Raw genomic sequence first — 24,617 nt, forward strand, 5'->3', positions numbered from 1 at the left:
CCACGAGAGGCATGCTCTGTTCTCTAGTTAATAAAAGCCTTTTCATCACCTTCCTGATTCATCGTCTTTTATGGAGTAATTGATAAGCGTATCAACTACACAAGGCCATGTCTCAGTTTTTACTGCACTAGACCCTGTCTCTGTTTATATTACACAAGGACTGGTTTCTGTTTATATTACACTAGGCCCTGTCTCTGTTTATATTACACTAGACCCAGTCTCTGTTTATATTACACGAGAACCTGTCTCAGTTATTACTGCACCAGACCCTGTCTCTGTTTATAATACACTAGACCCTGGTTCTGTTTATATTACACTAGACCCTGTCTCTGTTTATATTACACTAGATCCTGTCTCTGTTTATATTACACTAGACCCTTTTTCTCTTTATATTACACTAAACTCTGTCTCTGTTTATACTGCACCAGACCCTGTCTCTGTTTATATTACACTAGACCCTGGTTCTGCTTATATTACACTAGACCCTGTCTCTGTTTATATTACACGAGGCCCTGCCTCTGTTTATATTACATTAGTCCCTGTCTCTGTTTATATTACACTTGACGCTGTCTCTGTTTAAATTACACGAGACCCTGTTTCTGTTTATATTATACTAGACCCTGTCTCTGTTTATACTATACTAGACCCTGTTTCTGCTTATATTACACGAGACCCTGCCTCTGTTTGTATTACACTAGACCCTGTCACTGTTTATATTACACTAGACCCTATCTCTGTTTATATTACGCTAGACCCTGTCTCTGTTTATATTACACTAGACCCTGTCTCTGTTTATATTACACTAGACCCTGTCTCTGTTGATATTACACTAGACCCTATCTCTGTTTATATTACACTAGACCCTGTCTCTGTTTATATTACACTGGACCCTGTCTTTGTTTATATTACACTAGACCCTGTCTCTGTTTATATTACACTAGGCCCTGTCTCTGTTAATATTACACTAGACCGTGTCTCTATTTATATTACACTAGACCCTGTCTCTGTTTATATTACACTAGACGCTGTCTCTGTTTATATTACACTAGATCCTGTCTCTGTTTATATTACACTAAACCCTGTCTCTGTTTATATTACACCAGACCCTGTCTCTGTTTATATTACACTAAAACCTGCCTCTGTTTATATTGCACCAGACCCTGTCTCTGTTTATAATACACTAAACCCTGTCTCTGTTTATATTTCACTGGGCCCTGTCTCTGTTTATTTAACACTCGACCCTGTCTCTGTTTATATTACACTCGACCCTGTCTCTGTTTATATTACACTAGACCCTGTCTCTGTTTATATTACACTAGACCCTGTCTCTGTTTATATTACACTAGACCCTGTCTCTGTTTATATTACACTAGACCCTGTCTCTGTTTATATTATACTAGACCCTGTCTCTGTTTATATTACACTAAACCCTGTCTCTGTTTATATTACACCAGACCCTGTCTCTGTTTATATTACACTAAACCCTGTGTTTGTATATATTACACCAGACCCTGTCTCTGTTTATATTACACTAGACCCTGTCTCTGTTTATATTACACTAGACCCTGTCTCTGTTTATATTACACTAGACCCTGTCTCTGTTTATATTACACTAGACGCTGTCTCTGTTTATATTATACTAGACCATGTTTCTGTTTATATTACACAAGCCCATGTCTCCGTTTGTTTTGCACCAGTTCATGTATCTGGTGTGTTACACTAGACCCTGACAATCTAAACTAATTGTCACAATTTTAATGGGGTGCAGGATCAGAGGTACATGGGGAGTAAGTTCATGGGCAGTTTAAAGGGAAACCGGATTCTTGGCTTTATAAATAAAGGCATAGAGTACAAAAGCAACGAAGCTGTGCTAAACCTTTGTTAAACACTTGGTTAGGCCCCAGCTGGAGTCCTGTGTGATTCTGGATACTAGGTTTTAGGACGGGTATCAAGGTATTGTAGAGGGTGCAGAAGAAATTTTCTATCATGGTACCAGGGATGAAATACTTCGGTTAGGTGGAGAGATGGGGAAACTGGGGTTGTTCTTCTGAGAACAGAGAAGATTAAGGGGAGATTTGATAGAGATATTCAAGATCATGAACCAATGGCGATCTGAGGGTGGGGCAATTAAGGAGTGAGGTGTTGTGATTTGGAATGCACTGCCTGATAGGTGGTGGGATGAGATTCAATAGTAACATTCAAAGGGAATTGGATAATTACTTCAAATGGAAAAAATTCCAGGACTCTGGGGAATCAGCAGTGGGGAGTGGGACTAATTGGATAGATCTTTCAAAGCGCTGGTGAAGTCATGAAGGACTGAATGGCCTCCTTCTCAGCTGTATCATTCTAGGATTTACCGGCTCAATCCAACACTCCCTTATTTACACCAATTACTAATGATCAATGCCCGTTACTAATTAACAAATAGATCAACAAGAAATAGGTAAACAGTAGCCCAGGCATTCAACGGTTCAACTTCCATTGTAGACAGAGAGGCAACTCAGACTGAGTCCGGACCGCTCAGATATTCACTGCAGTTGTACAGTACGGCCGGCAGTACAGACACTGACTGCAGGTGTGACCCTGAATCCGTCACCGGAATCACAAGGCCATTCTGGGAATTTTACTAATAGTCCGACCGCTTAGTAGGCAAAGCAGAATGGTCACAGGTAAAAGAAAAATTCCAAAGGATATGTGGGCGAACTCACTTATGTTATTAAACGAAACATCAATGGATTATGAATCGTTACGGGATTGGTGATCATTAATAGATTGCTAAACGTCAATCTATTGGGAGTCCTGAAAAGTTTGGGAATCATTGATTGGTCGAGAAACGTCAATCGATTGTAATCTATCAATTGTTTGAGAAAGTTGATGGTTGGGGAACTATCAACAGATTGAACCCATCAATGGATTGAGAAACATCTGTGGTTTGGAAAACATGATGAAATTCGACAGTATTGAAAAATATCATTTGTTTAGTAATATGACAGCCTGGGAAATATCAATGGACCCGGAGATCTCTCTCCGTCCATCTGTCGCTATTTCTGTTAGTTGGTGCAGGGACAGTTTGTTACTCCTGAGTGTGGGGTATTGAGCGGGAATGAGAACTGTACACAAACCACATTAATAATCCGTCGATTATGGGAGAGCACCTCTTATACAATGGGGAGGGGGGTCAATCAGGAATCAGTCACCTTGGAGCCATTCGCGGAAACTCACATCACCAATAACACTTCAATATTAACCATTCATTTTAAAGCACTTTGGGACATTAAGATAGGAGTTGAAGCTATAAATCTGGACCTGAAATTTACGTGGATAAGTAAGTTCTAAATATTGCCGTAATAGCACATTATTCCAGTCTTTATATCCCTACACCAGCTCTCCACGAACCTAAACAAGTCGAACAAAAAAGTACAACCTTCTGAGAAATAAGAGTCTGCTTTAACCTCGTGCCATAGAGCACTGAGCCTATAATCTTTTCCAACATTGTCATTCAAATCACCAAATTCGGCAACTTGACCGACTCAACTCTGTCTGCAAGATGTACCATGTCCACTCTAACCATATATCTCCATCACGGTGACCCCATCAACCTGAGCACATCTCAGTGATGTACTGAGCTTACCCGCCCAACTGGTGAACAATTCATTCAATGTATGAATGCACTGAATGGAAAGGCTCTGGGGAGTGTGGTTAAAGGAGTTAAGGGCATTTAAATTTGCGACCACAATGTGCAACACCCACGGGCCATATTTCACTGTGGCAATGACTTACAATGACTATAGGGCGGTAAAGAAAGTCTCAATTCATGCTCCTTTTATCCCTGTGTTCAGAATGGTGTGACTGCACCAGGTTCACAGGGGAGCAAGGATTTAGGTAGGGAAGGGGAAAAATATGTACCCGCTGATCTGCTGTGTTTCCATATTAATTGAAATAATTCGGGTGCGGATAGGCTGAGTGCTTTGTTGTACATGAAAGGACCACATGTTACACTTGTCTCTTCTCAACCCAGACCTGTGCTCGCTTTATATCTCTGAGATGGAGATTCCCCATCACCACAGAAGAACCATCGGTACCGCATGGATACCTTCTGCATTCTCTTCGTGATGTTCAGCTCGGTAGAAATGGACACTGTATGGAGTGAAATGATACAGAAAATCAGGAAGGACTGAAGGCGCCATACTGACACAAATGTAAAGGGGCTGCATCGGGTTAGGAAGTAGAGACTCACAAAGATGAGAATCTAGGCATATATTTGAGCTGTAGGGGAGTCAAAAGTTATGGGGAGCGTGCGGGAAATTGGTGTTGAGGCCAAGATCAGATCTGCCATGATCTTATTGAATGGTGCGGCAGGCTCGAGGGCTGAAAGGCCCACTCCTGCTACTATTTATTATGTTCTTATGTACTAACAGCAACTTGCAGGCGTATCCATCCATCCATTCATCCACCCATTAATCTGTTCATCGACCCATTAATAAAAATTTAGACATCTAATTATCCATCTATTCCTGCATCACTACATTCACCTATCCATCCACGAAAACACGCATACTTACTTATTTCACAATGGGTCCTATCTATCTATCTATCTATCTATCTATCTATCTATCTATCTATCTATCTATCTATCTATCTATCTATCTATCTATCTATCTATCTACCTATCTATCTATCTATCTATCTATCCATCCATCTATTTATCTATCTCTCTATCTTCCTATCTATCTATCTATCTATCTATATCTGTCTATCTATCCATCTATCCATCTATATCTATCTATCTATCTATCTATCTGTCTATCTATCTATCTATCTGTCTGTCTATCTCTCTATCTGTCTGTATGTCTGTCTCAGACGCTGGATATATTTCCTTTCCTGAGAGATGGGAACAGTTACGCACAGTTACACAACTAAATAATTAAATTGACTCCAGTACTGTTGCTGGATGGACTTGCTTATCAATAGAAACATAGAAACATAGAAACTAGGAGCAGGAGTAGGCCATTCGGCCCTTCGAGCCTGCTCCGCCATTCAACGAGATCATGGCTGATCATCCAAACCCTAGCACCCGGTCCCTACACCGACAGCCATCCCACCCAAGCCCTATCCCCGTAACCCCATAACCCCACATATTTAATCCCCCCTAACACTAAGGGCCAATTTTTTTTTATCATGGCCAATCAACCTAACCTGCACATCTTTGGACTGTGGGAGGAAACCGGAGCACCCGGAGGAAACCCACGCAAACACGGGGAGAATGTGCAAACTCCTTTTTTTTATCACAGAAATCACAGAAACCCCACAGTGCAGATAGAGGCCATTTCGGCCCATCGAGCCTGCATCGACACATATCCCACCCGATCCCCGTAACCCCTACACCAACACATATCCCACCCTATCCCCGTAACCCCACGTATTTAATCCCCCTAACAATCGGCCTCACTCACAATGTTGAGGATTTGAAGTTGGCTTTCAGCCAAGCAGTCAGTAGTGAGGAAACAGATCTTTGATTCACTGCACAGAAACCCAGATGCTTCCTGTAAATGACATCGGGTTTTCGAGCCTCACTGACGGCAGTCGGTTGGGCTGCTGCCAAATACTGTGAGGGGCAGGTTGGCGTGAATATGAGTTGGGAAACAAGATGGGATTTAACTATTTGAACATTCAATTATTCAGCAGCGCTCTCACAAGAAAGAAACATTTAACATGGTATAACATCTAAAGAATGATTTTCGGTACATTTCTTGCTCACAATATTATAAAATAGGATCAGAAAAAAGTAAATTGATCCATATACTAATTAATTAAAAATTCCTAATAAAGATACTTCCAGATAATTCAGTCGGTTTATTCAGCACTGCACGAAGTGTTGGAGAGGGATGTTAATGACTCCACACCCAGAGTGTAATGTGATCAGTGGGAATCGCAAAGTAAATAAAACAACAGGTGGAATTGCCTCGAACCCGCTTCACTTCCTTGAATATTCTCAGAGTTGTGGGCCTGATTGAAACTCAGGGCTCCCGTATTACTGATTAGCAACCGCGCACTGTGCAGTTTAATTTGTGCTAATTTGAATTCCTAAACAACCCCTCTCAGAGTCCGGCTACCAATGGGCAGAGAAATATACAGTTTGTGATCTGTTTCAGCGGAAGATGAAGCATTTATTCTTGTGATATTCTGCAACATACCGCTATGTACTGATATACTGTGTTCCTGATACCAGTGTATGTTACATAGTCGGTCGCGATTAATGTTCGCTGCAATGATTTGGTTGTCGGAGTTTGCTGATCACGTTATAGGTGCTGTTTCACCAGCTTCTTTTTACCAAAAGCTGATCTGAAGCGGGCGGACCCCACATTTTTATGTTTCTCTGTCACCTCACTCCTTAATTATCAGGCAAGCGGACTAATTTTACAGCTAATTTTCAAAGGACTGGGTCACAGACTCAGGGGCAGTTAGAGAAATACAATCAGAGACACTTGTATAATGTGCGGGCTTTCTACCCCTCTCCGGACCCAAACCGTGTAGCTATCGCCATCCTCATTGTAAGTAGAATCACATTACCCATCTCCCGCGCTCAGTTACATAAATCGACAACAATTCATAATATAGGTCATACTGTACTGATACAGAGTGCGGGGAAAGATAGCGGGAGATAGAGAAGCACGTACTGGTAGGTAATTTAGACTCCAATAATGTAATTTCATCTTAGAGATTCACATCCCCTCTGAAAGAATGTGTGGAAATAAAGGGATTTAATTTACAATCCACGATGTAATTAATTATTACTAAACACACTCTCGACAGCCATATCACCATTTAGTACCAACTAACATATTGCATTGTAACCATACAGACAAATAACTATCCCTGGATACAGATACAGGGTCCACCTTTAACAATAAACTAGTGTAACGATATAAGTCCATTCTGTTGGTGATGTGGAATGTGTGACGTGGGTCCAGTAGCAGCCTCTATCAGGGGATCAATAGGCGGCGCCTGTAATCTCGCCCCATCCTACCGGGTATTTAACTGCCGGTCACTGGGACCGTAATACAACAGTCCGGGAGTGGGTTTGCTCAGTGAGTTCTTGTCAGAACCATTTCCCACACATTGCCAGGAGGATGAGGTCGGCGATTTCTCTCAGTCTGTTGCTGGCTTTCTTATCCGGTGAGTAGTTTTTATTGTCCAAGTCTCTCATTGTTACTGTCTCAGTGTCAGTCTCTCTCTGGAATGCTGCACCGTCAGGAATAATTTCACCAGGATTAATCCTCGGGGTTTTGATTGATTTTACAGGTGTCCAGGCGGATGTCGTGTTGACTCAGCCAGAGGCAGAGACCGGGAGTCCCGGAGGCTCCCTGAGGCTGACCTGTAAAACCAGCGGGTTCAATCTTGGCAGCTATCGGATGTATTGGGTCCGACAGGTTCCCCGACAGGGGATGGAGTTCGTGGCTCAATACTACAGTTCATCCAACAACGGCTACGCCCCAGGGATTCAGAGCCGATTTACTGCGTCCAAAGACACTTCAAACAGCATCTTCGCTTTGGACATGAAGAACCTGAAGACCGAAGACACCGCCATCTATTACTGTGCAAGAGAGTCACAGCGAGAGGAACCAGGGCTGGACCCGTACAAGAACAGAACGAGCGGACATTCAACAACTTCCATCATAATCTGACGGTCAGTAATTGTATTAAACGCGATCTTAATAGCATTGTTCAAAACCAGTCCACACGCCGCTTCTTACTACACTGAAAATTCAATGGTAAAAATCTAGCGCAGTAACCGATGTACTGAGGAGAGGTTTTGGCTGTGCTCACGTTTACTGTTCACAGTGTCAGCCATGGCAGAGCTGGATTTAATGCTCGTCTCAATATGATTGATACCTGGAGGGAGTTGGTTGGGACTGTGTTCACTTTCTATTACGTTGTGTAAACTGTTGGATAAATTCTAAACTAGATCAGAAGGGAATGTCTATTTGAAGTGAATGTTGAGAGGCGGCACTGAACAGGGAGTGAGTGCAGTATCTGTGCGGGTTCCTGTCACTGTGGTACAACAGGGGGTAGTATACTGGGTTGGCACAGCAGTTACTGTCAATACAAAACCCCTCAGCACTAACTGTGAGAGTCTTGGTCAGTGCTCGCTTTCACAATCCAACTGTAGATGCAGTGAAGTCCTATTTGTGTCCAGCACTGTCTACTAGCACAGCTTAATATGGATAAACTGTGATAATTAATCATTGATCAGTTGGTGATTTCATTAAATGACCATGGGTTACTCTGTGAAATATAAAACATCAGGGCATTTTATAAAGAGTGAAAAGTATCCATTAACACATTTATCATTTTATGAAGATCCATCGTGACATTTCTTTGCCTCTGGGATGTGAATATTTAAACTAATGTTGGATTTCTCTCTGTTTTACGCAGAGCCGGTTATTGTGTGACCCAGCCCGGGGAATGTAACACTGTGACACTATGGACTACTGGGGGCAAGGCACCATTGTGACGGTGGCTGCAGGTAAGAAACATTCACTTTCAGTAACTGTTGTACCTGTGTCTTTATTTTATACATCCGTTTATTTCAATAATTCATCCATTCACTGACACTTGGGTTCGGTGGATTCTGTATTGAGATGTTTTGCAACGTTTCATTTGATTCTGCTGCAAAGGGTTCATAGAATTGAACTGCTTCTCCAGGAAAAAAGTGTTGTTGAGGGATTGAGCCCCTGGTTGCTGTGATTGGTATTTATTGGCGGATGAGACTGTACGCCTGGATTGCTTTAAGTACATAACAGTTGTTAAACTGTTTGGCGTTTCTACAATTTTAAATCTCGGTGACATCTAATAGTTGCGGATTTTCTGATCAAATGTAAACATTATGTGAATAAATGTGTTTGAAATAAAATTTTATGCAGAAAGCAGAAAGCATTAGCCGTCAAAAATAATCTGCAGATATTTTAATGTATTTCTATTTGTGATATTTACATTGTCATCTATTAAGCTAATATTCACCAACGGTCATATTCAATAAGTGAAATGTTATTGCAATTAATAACTAAATAATTTGCACATTTGTTGCCTGAATCAGATTTAAATTAATATAAATTAAATTATTATACTGTGGTATTATCACTCAATATCACAACAATATTCTATATCAATATTAATGTATTAAACATGATCAGTCTACTCACAATTCTGCTGTCATTATTTTATATTTATGTTTATTTTAATAATTAATTCATACAGTGATAGATGGGTTCGCTGGATTCTGTATTGAGATTTTTTTGTAATGTTACATTTGATTCTGCTGAAAGGGTTTAGAGAATTAAGCTGCTCCTCCACAGAACGTCCTGTTGCGGAATTCAGACCCTCAGTGATGTGATTTGCTGTTTATCTGCTGAGGAGAGTGTGGGCCTGGGTTACTTTGAATAAGTAATGTTTGTGAAACTTTGGAGTTTCTGCAATGTTTAATCTCGGTGACATCGAACTGCTGCAGGTTTTCTGATCTTTGAAAGATGATTGTCGGAAGACAACATGTAGATTTAATAAATCAAAAATAATTTAATGCATGTTTAATTTAAGTGAGAATTACAGATTCAACTATTAATCTATGGTTTACGGTGCTCAGATTTAATATGTGAAATGTTACTGTAATTACCAATTATATAATTAGCAATTTGCAGGTTGAAGGAGAGCTAAATTAATATAACTCAAACAATTATAATGCGGCAATATTGCCCTATATCACTAAATATGCTGGAGTATTAATATTAATGTATAAAACATTATTCGCCTTCCACAATTCTGCTGAGCTCTGGTCACAATTAACGTGAGCGGAGAATGTTAGATGCTGGAGACAATTTCTGATGATGTCTGAAATTATTTTAATAACAGGAGATTGATTCCACCACAGTCTTCAGTTCAATGAGGGTTTGACATTAATTGTGATCTCCCAATTTTACACAGATGAAACACAGATTTTATTTAATTATGCATTAAATGCGAATTATAAATTGCAGTTTGTAAATGAAATAATCTGCCAGGTTATTAAATTATTGCTGTGCAGCAGAAACCATGTTATTCCTTCAATATTTTTTGTTGTTTGATAGCGAGACAATTATCACTAAACTGACCTTAAACAGTTTGTAAGATCTTAGGTTGAGTGGTTGCAGGCAGTCAAAGAATTGTTCATATGATTCTATTTAAATTCAAGGAAGGTGCAGACTGCATAAGGCTGGAGACAGACAAATAACCCACTGACATTCAAGCAGATTAATTTAATTACAAAAGATTAATATTATTTTTGAATGTAATAACAAAATCCTGTCTCCCATAGCTGTGTTGTATACGGGGTAGAATTATAAAGAGTGAACAGATTACATCTAAGAGTTATGTTTAATTCTCATTAATGTTAAATTGATCAACAAAATCTCGCCTCCATTTGCTCATTAAATTTCAGTGTCGCAGATGGTCTGATTGATTTGTTCTCCGCCAGTTTTACACTGATCATTCTGGAACTGATGTTCAATAAATAGCAGAATATATTTAATAATTAATTTACGGGCATTGTGTGAATTACAGAAGTAAAATATAAAAAGATTGTCTGTGTTGTTATTAAACAGCGGAGGTTCTGATATTGACTGCAATCTAGCTGCTTGTCTTTTAATTCATAAAATTATTCTTTTACAGTTAAGATTGAGGACAATGTTTAAACTCGAGAGCCCTGCTTTAGTAAACACACGGTGTTACAGTCCATCGGTAGTTAGTGAGATGTGACCACGGCCAGACTTTGAACTATTTAAAATAGTCCACTCCTGAATCCATCATGTGAGATCCACTCTGAGAAAAGATGGATTTTATGTTGTATCAGAGAGTTCAGAAACATGCAGAGTTTACAAGTGTGTAGATAGAGAGCGGGAATATATTAGCAGTTAGTCACCATTTTAACTTATTCAAATGTGATTTGATTTAAGTCAAAATAATATTTGTCTGAATGTCTTTACCTCTTAATATAATTTTTAATATTTTAATATTGACAAGTGCCATTTCAATGAAATTGGACCCCTATGAGTTACTAGGCAGAAACAGGATTAAAATTAATATTAACTAATCTTATAATGCAGCATAACACCAGATAAAATCAATATTAACTTAGAGTTTAATACCAGTGTGAATTTATTAAACATAAATGACCTCCCAAAATTGCGTTGTATACTGGACAGGATTACAGTTATTGCAAAATCTCAAGAGTTGGAGAGAATTTTAAATTATGTGTAAAATGTATTTAGAAACAATATATGTCTTTCATTATGTCAAAAATGTATTTAGAAACAATATATGTCTTTCATTATGTCAAAAATGTATTTAGAAACAATATATGTCTCTCATTCTGCCAGAACATTTCACACCTAATCTGAGCCGTCTCATGTCTCCACTAGTCCTATCACCATCTGGTCTCGTTTTGAATACCTCTTAATGTCGCTTCACTTCTTTTGTCCTGTCCCAGCCCTGCCTTTCGATCTATTTCATTTCCTTTCCAGTTTGAAAAAGGACTAGACCCAAACCGTCGACTCTAATTTCCCTCCACGGATGTGGCCTGGCCTGCTGAGTTTTTCCAGCATTTTCTGTTGTTATTTCGGGTTCCAGCATCTGCAGTATTCTGCTATCGTCTTACTCAGCTGTGCTCAGCTCGAGAACGTGTCGTCGCAGATTTTAATGTTTTGTCTCGATGATTTTCCAGGTTATATTTAATTATGAAATTATATTAAACCAGTGAGTAACCGGTCTTCAATTTAATTGACTCCTGGTTTGTTATATTCTTACTCTGTCACGGAGTCCCTGTTTTATGCAGCAAATTACCCTGGAATGTGAATTATTTCAGTAAACTTGTTTTCAGGGAAACTAAACCTTACTCGGTTTCTAAGATTGTAGACAGGGAAGGAGAAATGGTTGGAAATCGAAAACAGTTCTTCAAATTAATATCAGTTTAATTTCAGAAAACATGCGGACTTGAGGTGGTCGGAATTGATAAGAGATCAATTAGAAATCAGATTCACTGAAATTGACAGATTGAAGAGATCTATCTGCCGAGAGCGCGATTGTTGCACCGTTTGTGATCGTTCTGCTTCTGTGCGCATGCCCACTGTGTGAGAATCAGGAGTCCTCCTGACTGGTTGCAAACCTGCTGGTTTGTTCTCTTGTGTTTCATGGAGTATAATTCGACTCATTTATTTCAGAAGCTTGTATCAAGAAGGAGTTTTACTCTGTATCTAAGCCACGCTGTTCCTGCACTGAGAGTGTTTGACGGGACAGTGTAGAGGGAGCTTTACTCTTTATCTAACCAGTGCTGTACCTGCCCTGGGAGTGCTTGATGCTGCAGTGTAGAGAGAGCTTTACTCTGTATCTAACCAGTGCTGTACCTGCCCTGGGAGTGTTTGATGGGGCAGTGTAGAGGGAGCTTTACTCTGTATCTAACCCGTGCTGTACCTGCCCTGGGAGTGTTTGATGGGACAGTGTAGAGGGAGATTTACTCTGTATCTAACCTGTGGTGTACCTGCACTGGGAGTGGGTTTGATGGGACAGCGTAGATGGAGCTTTACTCTGTATCTAATCCGTGCTATAGCTGCCCTGCATGTGTTTGAAGGGACAGTGTAGAGGGAACTTTACTCTGTATCTAACCCGTGCTGCCTCTGCCCTGGGAGTGCTGATGGGACAGTGTAGAGGGAGATTTACTCTGTACATAAACCATGTAGTAACTGCCCTGGTAGTGTTTAATGGGAGAGTGTAGAGGAAGCTTTACTCTGTATCTAACCCGTGCTGTACCTGCCCTGGTAGTGTTTAATGGGACAGTGTAGATGGAGCTTTACTCTGTATGTTACCCGTGCTGTACCTGCCCTGGGTGTGTTTGATGGGACAGTGTAGATGGAGCTTTCCTCTGTATCTAACCCATGCTGTTCCTGCCCTGGGAGTGTTTGATGGGACATGTTGATGGAGCTTTCTTTCTGTATCTAATCCATGCTGTTTCTGCCCTGGGAGTGTTTGATGGGACAGTGTAGAGGGAGCTTTAATCTGTATCTAACCCATGTTGTTCCTGCCCTGGGAATGTTTGATGGGACAGTGTAGATGGAGCTTTACTCTGTATCTATCCCGTGCTGCATCTGCCCTGGGAGTGTTTGATGGGACAGAGTCGAGGGAGCTTTACTCTGAATCTAAACCGTGCTGTATCTGCCCCGGGAGTGTTTGATGGGGCAGTGCAGAGGAAGCTTTACTCTGTATCTAACCCGTACTTTACTTGCCCTGGGAGTGTTTGATGGGACATTGTAGAGGGAGCTTTACTCGGTATCTAACCCGTGCTGCATCTCCCTTTCGAGTGTTTCATGGGACAGTGTGAAGGGAGCTTTACACTGTATCTAACCCGTGCTGAACTTGCCCTGGCAGTGTATGATGGGACAGTGTAGAGGGACCTTTCCTCTGTATCTAACCCATGCTGTTCCTGCCCTGGGAGTGTTTGATGGGACATGTTGATGGAGCTTTTTTTCTGTATCTAACCCATGCTGTTTCTGCCCTGGGAGTGTTTGATGGGACAGTGTAGAGGGAGCTTAATCTGTATCTAACCCATGTTGTTCCTGCCCTGGGAATGTTTGATGGGACAGTGTAGATGCAGCTTTACTCTGTATCTATCCCGTGCTGCATCTGCCCAGGGAGTGTTTGATGGGACAGAGTCGAGGGAGCTTTACTCTGAATCTAAACCGTGCTGTATCTGCCCCGGGAGTGTTTGATGGGGCAGTGCAGAGGAAGCTTTACTCTGTATCTAACCCGTACTTTACTTGCCCTGGGAGTGTTTGATGGGACATTTTAGAGGGAGCTTTACTCGGTACCTAACCCGTGCTGCATCTCCCTTTCGAGTGTCTCATGGGACAGTGTAGAGGGAGCTTTACTCTGTATCTAACCGGTGCTGAACTTGCCCTGGCAATGTATGATGTGACAGTGTAGAGGGACCTTTCCTCTGTATCTAACCCATGCTGTTCCTGCCCTGGGAGTGTTTGATGGGACATGTAGATGGAGTTTTTTTCTGTATCTAACCCATGCTGTTTCTGGCCTGGGAGTGTTTAATGGGACAGTGTAGAGGGAGCTTTACTCTGTATCTATCCCGTGCTGCATCTGCCCTGGGAGTGTTTGATGGGACAGTGTAGAGGGAGCTTTACTCCGTAACTATCCCGTGCTATACCTGCCCTGGGAGTGTTTGATGGGACAGTGTAGAGGGAGCTTTACTCCGTAACTATCCCGTGCTATACCTGCCCTGGGAGTGTTTGATGGGACAGTGTAGAGGGAGCTTTACTCCGTAACTATCCCGTGCTATCCCTGCCCTGGGAGTGTTTGGTGGGAGAGTGTAGAGGAAGCTTTACTCTGTATCTAATCCGTGCTGTAGCTGCCCTGCGTGTGTTTGAAGGGACAGTGTAGAGGGAACTTTACTCTGTATCTAACCCGTGCTGCTTCTGCCCTGGGAGTGTTTGATGGGACAGAGTAGAGGGAGTTTTACTCTGTATCTAAGCCGTGCTGTATCTACCACGGGAGTGTTTGATGAGGCAGTGTAGCGGGAGCTTTACTGTGTATCTAACCCGTGCTGTACTTGCCCGGGGAGTGTTTGATGGGACAGTGTAGAGGTAGCTTTACTCTGTATCTAACCCGAGATTTTCCTGCCCTGGGAGTGTTTGCTGGGACAGTGCAGAGGGAGCTTTACTCTGTATCTAACTCATGTTGTACCTGCCCTTGTTGTGTTTAATGGGACAATGTAGATGGAGCTTTAATCTGTATCTAACCCGTGCTGTATTTGTCCTGGGAGTGTTTGATGGGACAGTGTAGAGGAAGCTTTACTCTGTATCCTACCCGTGCTGTACCTGCCCTGTGAGTGCTTGGTGGGACAGTGTAGAGGGAGCTTTACTCGGTATCTAACCCGTGCTGCATCTCCCTTTCGAGTGTTTCATGGGACAGTGTGGAGGGAGCTTTACTCTGTATCTAACCCGTGCTGAACTTGCCCTGGCAGTGTATGATTGGACAGTGTAGAGGGACCTTTCCTCTGTATCTAACCCATGCTGTTCCTGCCCTGGGAGTGTTTGATGGGACATGTAGATGGAGTTTTTTTCTGTATCTAACCCATGTTGTTCCTGCCCTGGGAGTGTTTGATGGGACAATGTAGATGGAGCTTTACTCTGTATCTATCACCTGCTGCATCTGCCCTGGGAGTGTTTGATGGGACAGTGTAGAGGGAGCTTTACTCCGTATCTATCCCGGGCTATACCTGCCCTGGGAGTGTTTGATGGGACAGTGTAGATGGAGCTTTACTCTGTATCTAACCCGTGCTGTTCCTGCCCTGGGAGTGTTTAATGGGACATGTAGATGGAGTTTTTTTCTGTATCTAACCCATGTTGTTCCTGCCCTGGGAGTGTTTGGTGGGACAATGTAGATGGAGCTTTACTCTGTATCTATCACCTGCTGCATCTGCCCTGGGAGTGTTTGATGGGACAGTGTAGAGGGAGCTTTACTCCGTATCTATCCCGGGCTATACCTGCCCTGGGAGTGTTTGATGGGACAGTGTAGATGGAGCTTTACTCTGTATCTATCCCGTGCTGCATCTGCCCTGGGAGTGTTTGATGGGACAGAGTCGAGGGAGCTTTACTCTGAATCTAAACCGTGCTGTATCTGCCCCGGTGTCTTCGATGGGGCAGTGCAGAGGAAGCTTTACTTCTGTGTCTAACCCGTACTTTACTTGCCCTGGGAGTGTTTGATGGGACATTGTAGAGGGAGCTTTACTCGGTATCTAACCCGTGCTGCATCTCCCTTTCGAGTGTTTCATGGGACAGTGTAGAGGGAGCTTTACTCTGTATCTAACCCGTGTTGAACGTGCCCTGGTAGTGTTTGATGGGACAGTGTAGAGGGAACTTTACTATGTATCTAACCCCTGCTGTACTTGCCCTGGCAGTGTATGATGGGACAGTGTAGAGGGACCTTTCCTCTGTATCTAACCCATGCTGTTCCTGCCCTGGGAGTGTTTGATGGGACATGTAGATGGAGCTTTTTTTCTGTATCGAACCCATGCTGTTTCTGCCTTGGGAGTGTTTAATGGGACAGTGTAGAGGGAGCTTTACTCTGTATCTATCCCGTGCTGCATCTGCCCTGGGAGTGTTTGATGGGACAGTGTCGAGGGAGCTTTACTCTGTATCTATCCCGTGCTGCATCTGCCCTGGGAGTGTTTGATGGGACAGTGTAGAGGGAGCTTTACTCCGTAACTATCCCGTGCTATACCTGCCCTGGGAGTGTTTGGTGGGAGAGTGTAGAGGGAGCTTTACTCCGTAACTATCCCGTGCTATACCTGCCCTGGGAGTGTTTGGTGGGAGAGTGTAGAGGGAGCTTTACTCCGTAACTATCCCGTGCTATACCTGCCCTGGGAGTGTTTGGTGGGAGAGTGTAGAGGAAGCTTTACTCTGTATCTAATCCGTGCTGTAGCTGCCCTGCGTGTGTTTGAAGGGACAGTGTAAAGGGAACTTTACTCTGTATCTAACCCGTGCTGCTTCTGCCCTGGGAGTGTTTGATGGGACAGTGTAGATGGAGCATTACTCTGTATCTAACACGTGCTGTACCTGCCCTGGGAGTGTTTGATGGGACAGAGTAGAGGGAGTTTTACTCTGTATCTAAGCCGTGCTGTACTTGCCCGGGGAGTGTTTGATGGGACAGTGTAGAGGTAGTTTAATCTGTATCTAACCCGAGATTTTCCTGCCCTGGGAGTGTTTGATGGGACAGTGCAGAGGGAGCTTTACTCTCTATCTAACTCATGTTGTACCTGCCCTTGTTGTGTTTAATGGGACAATGTAGATGGAGATTTACTCTGTATCTAACCCGTGCTGTATTTGTCCTGGGAGTGTTTGATGGGACAGTGTAGAGGGAGCTTTACTCTGTATCTAACCCATGTTGTACCTGCACTGGTAGTGCTTAATGGGACTGTGTAGAGGCAGCTTTACTCTGTATCTATCCCGTGCTGCATCTGCACTGGGAATGTTTGATGGGACAGTGTAGAGGGAGCTTTACTCCGTAACTATCCCGTGCTATACCTGCCCTGGGAGTGTTTGGTGGGAGAGTGTAGAGGGAACTTTACTCTGTATCTAACCCGGACTGCTTCTGCCCTGGGAGTGTTTGATGGGACAGTGTAGATGGGGGATTACTCTGTATCTAACCCGTGCTGTACCTGCCCTGGGAGTGTTTGATGGGACAGAGTAGAGGGAGTTTTACTCTGTATCTAAGCCGTGCTGTATCTACCACGGGAGTGTTTGATGGGACAGTGTCGAGGGAACTTTACTCTGTATCTAACCCGTGCTGCCTCTGCCCTGGGAGTGCTGATGGGACAGTGTAGAGGTAACTTTACTCTGTATCTAACCCGTGCTGTACCTGCCCTGGTAGTGTTTAATGGGACAGTGTAGATGGAGCTTTACTCTGTACCTAAACCATGTAGTACCTGCCCTGGTAGTGTTTAATGGGACAGTGTAGAGGAAGCTTTACTCTGTATCTAACCCGTGCTGTACCTGCCCTGGTAGTGTTTAATGGGACAGTGTAGAGGGAGCTTTACTCTGTATCTAACCCGTGCTGTACCTGCCCTGGATGTGTTTAATGGGACAGTGTAGATGGAGCTTTCCTCTGTATCTAACCCATGTTGTTCCTGCCCTGGGAATGTTTGATGGGACAGTGTAGATGGAGCTATACTCTGTATCTATCCCGTGCTGCATCTGCCCTGGGAGTGTTTGATGGGACAGAGTCGAGGGAGCTTTACTCTGAATCTAAACCGTGCTGTATCTGCCCCGAGAGTGTTTGATGGGGCAGTGCAGAGGAAGCTTTACTCTGTATCTAACCCGTACTTTACTTGCCCTGGGAGTGCTTGATGGGACATTGTAGAGGGAGCTTTACTCGGTATCTAACCCGTGCTGCATCTCCCTTTCGAGTGTTTCATGGGAAAGTGTGGAGGGAGCTTTACTCTGTATCTAACCCGTGCTGAACTTGCCCTGGCAGTGTATGATGGGACAGTGTAGAGGGACCTTTCCTCTGTATCAAACCCATGTTGTTCCTGCCCTGGGAGTGTTTGATGGGACAATGTAGATCGAGCTTTACTCTGTATCTATCACCTGCTGCATCTGCCCTGGGAGTAAAGCTCCCTCTACACTGCCAAGTTTTGCATTTTCCATGAACTTGGATATTGTACACCCTATAAACAAGTCCAGGTAATGTTTATATCAAACAGGAAAAGCAATGGTCCTAATACCGACCCAAAGGGGACCCCATTGCATACATCTCTCCAGTAAGAAAAACATACGTAGCCATGACACTCTGCCTCCTCTCCCTTAGCCAGTTACATACCCAAGTTACCTCCATCCCTTTAATCCCATGTACTTCAATTTTCCGAATACGCCTTTTATGACATAGACTTTCAAATTGCATTTGATAAATTGTGTGTACAATATCTACTGCAACACCATCATCAACCCTCTCTGTTACTTCACACTGTAGACCGAGCTTTCAGTATCTGACCAATAAGCAGCAGGTGTTTGAGTTATCTGCACAAACCAGAAGCGAGAGTTGGCCATATTAGCAGTCAGCACATTAGTTATTTTTGTCCTTCCTTGCATAGAACCCGCTGATAACCAATCGATTAGATATTTGGTGAAGAAACCTGTCCCAATGATTTAGATTATTTTCGGTACAAACAGCAACAAGAAGTGACTGTAACGACCCAGAAAGTAGCGCCTGTTCTCACTGGTGGGAGGTTGGAAAGTAGTTTGGAAATAAAATGGAGCATTTAAAGAGCATCGTTCCATATAACCTGCTTTGGGAATTGTATTTATTTCGGATTATTTAATTGAGTGAGTGGGAGGAGGAATGTCAGGAGACATCCATTCAATAGATTGGGCTAGAGCACAAGTCACACTGCATCGCTCTCCCTCCAATTCTGAGAAGGAAAGAGAGAGGCTCGAATCAATCCCGATGCATCTAAAGCTTGAATCTTATAAAACCAGGCTGTGCAAAAGTTCCCTATTCAAATTGGTGCGCTGAATTATTCCGTTCACATTTTAAAGGAGACTTCAACCATTTATTGCAAATGTCCTTTATTGTCATGGGAAAAAGGAAGATTTAGATGAGGCCTGATAGAGGGGTTTTGGAATTATGAAGGGTTTTATGAAGGGATTCGGGACACATATTTCTCCAGGTCGGTGAGTTGGTGAGTAAATGGCACTGATTGAAATCAGCAGCAACAGAATGAAGGGAGAGGGTATTATTCCAGTTTTCTACATAGGGGGCTGTTAGGCATGGGATGTCCGATCTGAAAGAGGGCTGCACGCAGACTCCATAATAGCTCGATAAAATAGAACATTTGAGAAAAAGATTGGAAATTGGAAGTTGCACGGGATTGGAGGAGATATTTTTCAGCGGCGTGATTGGCCGAACGGCCTCCTTCTGTGCTATAAAGTTGTATTATTTTATAATTCTGGTTCATGCTCTATAAACATGCTGGGATTTGTTTTAAAGGTATTACAATTAGTAGATCTACCTGTAGGAGTTGTGTGATTATGAAAACTAATCCCACCGCTATTCAAACAAGTCTATCCCCTGAGAACAACAACTTGCATTTATATAGCGCCTTTAACGGAGTACAACGCCCAAGAGATAAAATATGACACCAAGCCACGCAACAAATGTCATATTTCTTTAGTATGGTTGGTAGTTACTCTGACATTTGATCAAAAGCTTCGTCAAAGTGGCAGGTTTTAAGGCAGCATCTTACAATGGGGAGATGACGTCACTTTGATATCACGGAATAGTCTGATTCTGTGCTGATAATAAGAGGCTGACAGCAAAAGGATGTAGGGAGGAGCTCAGTGGACAGAATGTGAAAGAATCTAATGTGAAAGTGGGTGGGGAATGAGGAGTGTGTTCCATAACAGGGGATCAAGAGCTAGTGGAGGTCCCGATACAGGGTGTGGTGCGGGGGAGGGGGATGTGAAAGGCAGAAAAGTTATGCTCAATTTCTATACAACCTTGGTTAGACCAGGCGTAGAGTACTGAGTACAGGTCTGGTCTCCATATCACACTTAGTGTACTGTGTACAGGTCTGGTCTCCATATCACACTTAGTGTGTTGTGTACAGGTCTGGTCTCCATATCTCACTTAATGTACTGTCCAGAGTTCTGGTCTCCATATCATCCTTAGAGTACTGTGTACAGGTCTGGGATCCATATCACACTTACTGTACTGTCCAGAGTTCTGGTCTCCATATCATCCTCAGAGTGCTGTGTACAGGTCTGGTCTCCGTATCACACTTAGTGTACTGTGTACAGGTCTGGTTTCCATGTTACAAGAATGATAGAGGCACTGGAGAAGTGCGAAAAAAGATTTACAAGGACGATACCAGAACTGAAAGATTGTAACTGTCCAGAATGATTGAACGGGCTTGGGATCTTTTCTCTAGAAAAGAGAAGCATGAGGGATGACCGAATAGAGGTCTTTAGAATTATGAAGTGGGTTGAAAGGATAGATGTAGAGACAATATTTCTGCTTGAGGAGGAGCCCGATACTAGGGGCCATAAATATAAGATAATCACTAATAAATCCAAAGGGGAATTCAGGAGAAACTTCTTTACCCAGAGAGTGGGTAGAATGTGGAACTCGCTACCACAGGGAGGAGTTGAGGCGAATAGCAGAGATGCGTTTCAGGGGAATCCAGATAAGTACAGGAGGGAGAAAGGAATAGGAGGTTGTGTTGATGGAGAGATGAAGTAGGGAGAGAGGAGGCTCATGTGGAGCATAAACACCGACCTGTTGGGCCGATTGGCCTGCTTCTGTGTTGTAGATTCTGTGTAAAAAACCGCTTTACATTTCTTAATTGTCTGGATTGTAACACATAATCCCAATAAAATGTGTTTTCTTGCAGATCGTGTGGTACATCATCCAACTGTGATCCTCACCCTGAGTTCCAGTGAAGAAATCATCATCAGCAGGTCTTCAACCGCCGTGTGTTCAATCATCGATTTCCATCCAAAGTCAGTGACCGTGAATTGGCTGAAGAATGGACAACTCGTGGATTCGGGATTCGTCACCTCTCCCGTCTTTGAAGTGAACGGGAACTTCTCGGCGACCAGTCGGCTGTCATTCCCCGCCGGGGAGTGGTTCGCCGGCTCGGTCTATACCTGCCGGGTCTCTCATCAAGGGGTCACCCAAAGCCAAAACATCACCAGATCTCAGGGTAAGAGACACAACCCCGAGAAATCCCAGATCATTCTGAGCGCTGATCTCAGTCAGGACTTTTACTGGAATTAGTAAAAAGCGCAGAACTATTTCTAATTTCCAATCACACAGTTTGTGTTTCCTTCCGATGTCAGTGCTGACTCAGAGTTCCTGACCTTTCAGGATTCCATCACTTCGCCAAAGGTTTCCCTCTGCTCTGATGTCAGACAGTGAGTGAGGTGTCCTCAGTCTCAAGTTTATCCTCAGTTGTTGATCATAGTCGGAGCGGCAGTAGGTGTCTGGAACACTTTACTGGTAACTGTCTCGGGACCCACTGCTAGAAAGGACATCTACCCTATTTAGAGAACTGCGTGCAATTCTGGGCACCGCACATCAGGATGGATACTCTGGATTTAGAGGGGCTGCAACGCAAATTCACCTGAATCATACCGGGGCTGAAAGGGATAAATTATGAAGACAGGTTGCAAAGAATAGGCTTGTATTGCTCTGATTATAGAATATTAAGAGGTGATCTAATTGAGGTGTTTAAGTTGATAAATGGAATTGATAGGGGAGATAGAGAGAAACTATTTCCTTTGGTGGGGGAGTCCAGTACAAGGGGCATAACATTAAAATTAGAACTGAACCGTTCAGCGGTGATGTCAGGAAGCATTTCTTCACACAAAGGACAGTGGAAATCTGGAACTCTCTCCCTGCAAAAACTGTTGAGGCTGGGGGTCAAATGAACATTTCAAAACTGCGATTGATAGATTTTTGTAAGTCAAGTGTATCAAGGGTTACAGAAACAAGGCGGGTAGATGGTGTTGAGGTGTAGATCAGCCATGATCGCACTGAATGGCGGAACAGGCTGGATGGGCTGAATGGCCTACTCATGTCCCTCTGTTGATATTCCTGCCCTGTGCTCATATTTCCTTCTCTCTCTCACCAGACATGAGAAAGGCTCACTAATGACAGAAATGAACAAGCTACTTCACATCGGCATTACACATTATTCACCACCACAAAGACCCTTTGGAACTCAATTCTCCCGACCTTTCACTTCTCCTCTGACGGGGGCTGCAACTGGTTCCTACACATTTTCATCGCCCCCAAAATCGCAACAAGGCACCAGAAAATTAACTTTGTGTCCTGTTGCACTTAAAACCCTGGATTTCATGCGACACTCCTTTCGCACCAGTGTAATTTTCGTGTGGAGCTCTTGAGCCTGGGGGCCATTATAATGAGCGGGAAGTTCGGGCTCAAGGATCTATAGACGGGCGTAACGTAGCAATTGATTTCAGGAAGAGCGCTATTCAGTGCGTAACACTATTGCGCCCGGAGTTATTCATTTTTTACGCCGGTTATTTGCTTCACAGCACATTCCAGGTGGCTCTGTGAGCAAATACACAGGAAATGTTAAAGAGTCTCCCGGAATCGTTGTCAATTCGTTGTCCTTCCAATAACGATGGTGTTCAAGCAACAACGAGAGGTTGAAATCTCAAAGGTGATTTATTCTCCCTGAGAGAGTGAAGACTGAATACTGGGGTCCTGATTCTGAAGATGAAGCTTTGCCTGACTTTCATTTCTGTTCACAGCTGATTCCTCATGCAACGATCCAGAAATCACTCTTCCCCAACCGTCACTGGAACAGGTCTTACTGGAGGCGACGGTGACCTTAACCTGCGTCGTTTCTAATGCTCCTTGTGGAGTCAACGTGTCCTGGACCCGAGAAAAGGAGACGTTGAAATCAGAGATTGCCGTCGAACCCGGAGAGGTTCCCCACAGCGTGATCAGCAACTTAAACATCTCGACACAAGCCTGGCTGAGAGGGGATGAGTTCACCTGCGTGGTGAGCCATCAGGATATGCCGACTCCTATAAGAGATTCCATCCACAAGGGAAAAGGTGAGCGGTGAGATTGTAGCAATAAGTGAGACGCTGTGACTATTTCCGGTGATGGTGCACGGCCCAATTCGTTCCAGTAAGTGTTTTCACCCCTGTGCTCGCTGACCTACATTGGCACCCGGTTAAGCAGCGCCTCGGTTGCAAAATTCTCATCCTTGTATTCAAACCCCTCCATGGCCTCACCCCTCCCTATATCTGTAATCTCCTTCAGCCCCACAGCCCCCGAGATATCTGCGCTCCTCTAGTTCGGCCCTCTTGAGGATCCCTGATTAAAGTCGCTCAACCATTGGTGGCCGTGCCTTCTGTTGCCTCTGCCCTAAGTTCTGGAATTCTCTGCCTAAACATGTCTGCCTCGCTACCTCTCTTTCCGCCTTTAAGACGCTGCTTAAAACCTACTTCTTTGACCAAGCTTTTGGTCACCTGCCCTAATTTATCCTTATGTGGATCGGTGTCAAATTTATTGTCTTGAAATACTCCTGTGCAGCGCGTTGGGACGTTTTCCTCCGTTGAAGGCGCTATATAAATACAGGTTGTGGTTTTTGTTGTTGTTGTTAATGGGCTACTCTTTTAATTCAATGGGTAATTCCACTTTCTAGACACACTGGGACCAGAGATGATGCATTTAAATGGAAGCTGGATAAGTCAATGAGAGAAAAAGGAATAGAAGGATATGTTATTTGGGTTAGATGAAGAGTGGTGGGTGGAGGCTCGTGTGGAGCATAAACAGCGGCATTGACCAGTCGGGCCGGATGGTCTGTTTCTATGATGTAAATTCTATATCATTTCCCAGTCCAACTCTTGAAGCTCCCAGAGAGAAGGATTGTATCCCCCTCTGCTCTGGGCTGGAAAACCGGACAAGACACAGAGGGGAAAAGGGAAACCTTTAATATTCAGCACAAAGCCCATTTCTCTCACATCTAACCGCCGGTTTCACTGTCTCTGGAATTCTCCAGTTTATTGACCTTTATTGTGATTGTTCCGCAGCTAAAGATCCGCGGGAACCGTCCGTGTCTGTCCTCCTGCCCCCGGCAGAAGAAGTCTCCGCTCAGAGGTTCGTCACCCTCACCTGCTTAGTGAGAGGTTTCTCCCCCCGAGAGATCTTCGTCAAGTGGACCGTCAATGACAAGACGGTGAATTCCGGCAACTACAAGAACACCGAGGTGATGGCGGAGAACGGCAGCAGTTCCTTCTTTATGTACAGCCTGTTATCCATTGCAGCGGAGGAGTGGGCCAGCGGCGCTTCCTACTCCTGTGTGGTGGGACATGAAGCGACCCCCCTGAAGATCATCAACAGAACGGTTAATAAATCCAGCGGTAAACCCAGTTTTGTCAACATTTCCCTGGTTCTGATGGACACCGTCAATTCTTGTCAATGAGAATCTCTCGATTGCATTTCAGTTCTTGAATAAAACCAATAAAGGCCTTTTCTTCCAATCGTCA

General features: G+C 43.5%; 1 gene segment (V, D, J or C); it reads left to right on the plus strand.

Annotated features, from left to right (window-relative positions):
• Positions 1-8,441: 8,441 nt before the first annotated feature.
• Positions 8,442-24,617, plus strand: LOC147118374 (Ig heavy chain C region-like). The segment is given in 4 exon segments: positions 8,442-8,527; positions 20,981-21,292; positions 22,869-23,177; positions 24,162-24,617. Coding segments are annotated over 4 exon segments (1,056 nt in total).

Source organism: Somniosus microcephalus, chromosome 4, assembly GCF_052327205.1.
Source record: "Somniosus microcephalus isolate GS21.2 chromosome 4, FLI_Smic_1.0, whole genome shotgun sequence".
NCBI lineage: Eukaryota > Metazoa > Chordata > Chondrichthyes > Squaliformes > Somniosidae > Somniosus > Somniosus microcephalus.